The sequence below is a fragment of the Populus trichocarpa genome, chromosome 1 (assembly GCF_000002775.5).
Source record: "Populus trichocarpa isolate Nisqually-1 chromosome 1, P.trichocarpa_v4.1, whole genome shotgun sequence".
NCBI lineage: Eukaryota > Viridiplantae > Streptophyta > Magnoliopsida > Malpighiales > Salicaceae > Populus > Populus trichocarpa.
This window is the reverse complement of record NC_037285.2, coordinates 41092489-41097848: the sequence shown is the minus strand read 5'-3', so window position 1 is coordinate 41097848 and position 5360 is coordinate 41092489. Positions and strand designations below refer to the sequence as shown.

At 32.5% G+C, this 5360-nt stretch overlaps 1 protein-coding gene across 1 annotated transcript; it reads right to left on the bottom strand.

Moving 5' to 3' along the window:
* Positions 1-656: 656 nt before the first annotated feature.
* LOC18095468 (polyphenol oxidase, chloroplastic) lies at positions 657-2619 on the bottom strand. The gene has a single exon (XM_006370066.3). The coding sequence runs from the start codon at positions 2581-2583 to the stop codon at positions 862-864; it is 1722 nt and encodes a 573-aa protein (XP_006370128.1). The 5' UTR covers positions 2584-2619; the 3' UTR covers positions 657-861.
* Positions 2620-5360: the final 2741 nt, after the last annotated feature.

Genomic DNA, 5360 nt, shown 5'->3' with positions numbered 1-5360 from the left:
CATGAAGAAAATGAAGTCTTGGACTAAAAATTAAAAAGCATAAAAAATAGGGTTTAAAAAAAAACAAAAAAAAATAAGTTTAGGGACTTCAAATGCTAAAAACGTACCACAACTACATTAATCCCAAGAAAAAATATTATATAAATTTGTTCCCATGTTAATTTTTGTACTCATAGTTTTAATTATATTTAATCAATGAAATTTAATTTGGTTTTACCAAATTGAATATCAATTTAATCTTGAAATCTCTTTTAAATATTGTGAGAAACCGTTGTGAAGCTAACCGAGTTAAATAATTAACCCTAATTTTAAAGGATTAAATTGAAAAAAAAAACTATAAAAAAAATATAAAAGAATCAAGATGAAGAGAAAAAAAAAAAACACAGTTACAGTCCTCCATGGTGAAAATGCGATGGGCATTAGTTTTTTCTTTTCTTTTTTGTTAGTCAGAGAGACAGGGTGCTTATACTAATTCGCTGTTGTAAAGGATAATAATCCCTTTCTCTTTTTGCTCGTTTGAGAAACAGACGGCTACAAAGATACTATGAGGAATTAATTTTCGAAATAATATCGGGTAACGGCCAAATTACTCGAGGCAAAGAAGAACGTCATATCTTATTTAAGACAAAAAAAAAAAAAGTGAAGAAAACAGAACATGAAAAAACAAGGTTTCTTTTTATTGACGATCAGATTTTGTTTACAAGAGTAGTAATGAAACACTCATGTTAAACATGGACCTTATTGAAACAGAAGCTCTGACCTGGTAAATTTTTCGGTGCAAGTTACTAGCTAGGAATAAAATTGCTAACCGAATTACTTGACATGATTAAAAACGAAAGGATAAGTTTCCTTTTATGATGATCAATCCTTGAGAAGCTCAATCCTGAGAGTGCCAATGGTAGCCTCACCTATATTTGTTACCGGCACCAAAGTCACCACCACACTTTCATCATCTTCAGCTTCCAAATCCTCCAATAGCTCAGAAATTCCCAACCTCAAACTTGTCTTTACTGTCTTGTTACGATTATGAGGCACATTGACAAAGGTTCCGGCAAACTCTGCGTCGTCTGCTTTACCAGGTGTGTCAGGCACGTCATTTATGAGCACGTTAAACTTTATATATAGATCTATTCGATACTCAATCCCTTCAATCACTAAAACTTCTTCTGCTTCGTCTTTGTCTTTCTTACTTCTCTTTTTATTAGGTCTCTGAACCACAACACTTACAGTTTTGTTTAACAGACCGATTGGTTTTGTTGGGTCTGCCGTATCTACTGGCACTGTCGGCTTTGGTTTGTTTGGCTTTCGTTTTGGTCTAGCATTGATCCAGGGACTAGCAACATCTTGAAACCCATATCTCAACTTTGTTGTGTCAAGACAATCCCTAATTTTAACTCGGACTAGATTAGCGTTCTCATCGTAGAAAAGAAATGCTGCGTCGAGCCAATCAGGGTCGGTGAAATTCTCTCTTTTTCCACCTGGTAATTTCTTCCATACTTCCCACAATCGGTCAATGTTCCCATGATGAGCAAAAAAGATGGGATCTCTCGCGGCTGCATAGAAAACACCCATGTTTTCACGATTCGGTTGGTCTGCGTCACCGGTCCAGATGTGAACTGTAGTGTGTGGGACATCCTCGAGTGAACCAGCTCCAGGTTCTGGTTCATCTCCGGCACGGTATGGTCGACCCATAAAGAGCGTAGGATACTTGGCAGTCACCACTTGCCTATACATTACATTAAGATTGCTAGCCACTTGAACTGGGTCTGGCAAAGGAAAGTCTACACCGGGGAAGTCAAGATCAATAATTTTTGGTGGCTGGTGACTCTTGTCACGGAGCGGGTCATAGACTGCCGATTTAGGGTCGGCAAAGAAGGCTGGTATTTGCATGCCCTGAGGGGAATCCCAATTCCAGAATGGTAAAGCAAAAGTGGGATCATTAATCAGTTTGCCCAAGATTCTCTCGTAGAAGTAGAGATAGTATCTATGCCAGGGAAAGAACAGCCAACTAAAGTGAACTTGATAATTCAAGTCTGGCATCCCTACTTGGTGATAACCACCATCACAATAAGCACAGTGGACATTGGCTTGCTGTGTGAAGTTACGTGGGTCATCTTCAGGGAGTTGTTTCATTAGAGCAATGGCTCTATTATATTTGGCAATGTAGTTATCATCAACTAGATGAGCAGGGCGTCTAATTCGCAATGGCTCATTTTGAGAAGGGAGCTTGAAGTCGATGATCTTCCTGGTTAATGGAGGGCAACAGTTTGTGGGATTTTCAGGATCAGGCTCGTTTATTACGCTACAGTCAGCTATGTCCGGAGGTTGGATTGGCTTAGCATAAGCAAATGGATCGCTGAGATTAGTTGCCCCATAGAGACCTCCTAGACCAATGAGGACATCCCTTCTCGTGGAAGGGTTCTGGTGATCATCATTTCTGGCTTTGCATGAAACTGTATGAAAATTGGGATGGCTTTGATTTCTAGCTACAAATGGAGCGTGTTTTTTCAGGATTGAGGGGCACAGAGAGGAGGTGGAAATAGCAGACGGGGAGGTGGTGAGAGGAGAAAGGTTATAGGCCATGGTTTGGAAATTGGTTGTTTTGTGATGGATAATGAAAAAGTTAGAGGCCCTTTTTATAAGATGAGGGAATACTAATTTTAGTACAGTACTACTTTTCATTCAGTGACTTATTAATTAAAGTTGATAACGAAATATTGCTATTACCAATGAGATCTTGACAAGTGGCGAAATCAATTTGACTTTTCTTAAGGTCGTTTTATTTTGGATGATCACGCAGCAGGCTACCTTCCACCCGTACACTTTTTTCTCTCTCTCGATTCTCTTGCATTCAGACTTTCTACTAAAATCTTATTTACTTTTCGTGCTTGGAATCAAATGATCTTATTACAAAATAGTACTTCATGCTAAAAGAAAAAAAAAGAGGTCCTCGGACATTAAAATTTTAATTAATTATTATATAAAAAATAATAAAATGCGACCAATAAACTTATTAATTATTATTGTATAAAACACAATGTGGCTTTTCTTATTTTTAAATATTATATATTTTCCAGCTAAATGCTATAAGTATGATGTTTCATTTATTGATTCTGGTGTTAAGAAAGTTCAAATGAGATTTCTCAAAATAGTAATGGATGAGTTTTTTTAAAAAAAAACAAATATTTTATTATTCTTTATTTTGATGCTTTCTTAGTTTTTTTTCTATTTGAATGAAATTTTTTTCTAGCTTACTTTTTCTTATTCGGTATTATTAGGGGTTTCATTTTTTTATATATATAAAAGGTTGTATTTACCTTTTGACAAGTAGAGATATTATTAAATAAAAGTAAGTATTTTGAAAGTCTTCTTATACTTATGGTGTTTTTTGGTCTTTAAGGGTTTTGACATGTAATAAATTCTTTTATTTTTGTTTTCGTCTACATTAATTGATATCAGAGCCCAATGATTATTGGTGGTTATTTTTATTTGTTATATGCTGCAGAACAACCATGACTAGAAGATATTGAAAAATATGATGTGCTTGTGAAGAATGAGATAAGAAGGTTCCCCTCGGAAAAAAGAGGTCCAAGAACTACTGTGTTATAGTTTTCATTTAAAATTTTGATATCGGGACCCATGATAAGACGACCCACATGAAAGTGTTATGTTAAGGGTTCACAATAAGGTAACCCGCACAAAGAAATTATGTAGAGGTGGCCAAACCACAAAAGGATCTTCTTGATGAATGATAATTTTTAACTGAAGAATGAACTTAACGAGGGTTCCTTCCAACCCAGAGAGACTGATACATGAGCTTTTTAAAAAAAATAAATAATTTTTTATTTTTATTTTCCTATTCTTTATTATGATTCTTTTCTAGTTTTTTTATTTGAAGGGAATATTTTTCCTAGTTTAATTTTCTAGTAACAAGTCATGATCTCTCAAATATAAAAAAATCATATATAGTTTGACTTAACATTTCAGCTGCCTATTTCTCACGTAACTTTTGTCTCTTCATCTATAATATTTTAATTTAGACATTTGAGTATGAAGTGTATTTACTTTATCAAACCATATTTGTTCTTAATATCATAGTCATTAATTTTTTAAATAAGATTTGAAACATTTTTATTCTACCAAACACAAGGATTTTATAATCAATATTATTTAAGAATATATGAAATATTTTTTCTAATTTATCTAGGATGATAAATCATCTCTTAATCACTAAAATATCTTCATATAGTTTATATCATACACAATATATGCATATTTTTTTTACCTTTGATTAAGGAAACTTGTAGTCAAGATTAAAACATAGTATTTTCATAAATAAATTGGTAATCTCGAGTTTAAAGATCATTCACACAACTTCAACATGAGTCTTTTTATAAATATGGATAATCTTTCCTTATGAGATTCTTAAATGGGTCAGTTTATTATACTTATCATCTGACAAGCATGTACTTATATTAGTTCCATTAATTCCTAATAATTTAACTTATTAAAACATTTATTTCCTTTCATAAAGAAAAAAAAACATGATATGGATCAAAATCAATAGCTCTAATTAATGTTCAGACTTAATAGAGAATTAAATATGAATATTTAAGAAAAATATTTTGATGCAACACAAATCCTCATAACTATAATTACTTTATAATTAACTATGAAAAATATTTTTATTTCAAAAACTTTATCTTTATTCTAGACTTATTAGTTAAACTTAAATAAACTTTAAAGATAAAAAATGCTTTTATAAAAAAAATATATGTTTTATATGAATAAAGTTTGTGTTATATTTAACCACTCACTGACTATAGAGCATGTACAATAACATTTTCATGCCTCTAGCATAACCTTATAGTTATCTATTTTTAGGTCTTGATAACATGATCAAATAGTCATAATTAGTTTGGTTAGACTCTAAACAGTCACAAATGGCTTCTTATGAACTCAATAAAACCAAGCTTTGACTGATCAACTCAATCAAAGATATTACAAGTTAAGATAAAGTTGATTAGGGTACTTCATTTGTCTAAATACCTAGAATGAAAGTTTTAGGATATATTATAGTAGCAAGAACTCCAATGAAAATGTTTAAAAGTGCTCCAACTCATTTTGAATATGATATGCCTACATAATGGACTCTACAATAAGCTTAGTCTAATTTTGACATGATTGTCCACGAGGAACCACTTATCTCATAAGTGTATAGGCATTCTTAGATGAACTACATGACCCAACCATTTAATCTACAACTAACTCGTAATTAGATAATTTTTTGTTGGTAAAGGTCATCGTAATATACAGACGGAAAAATTCTGTCGGTATTTTCATTTATGTTTGTTAATTTT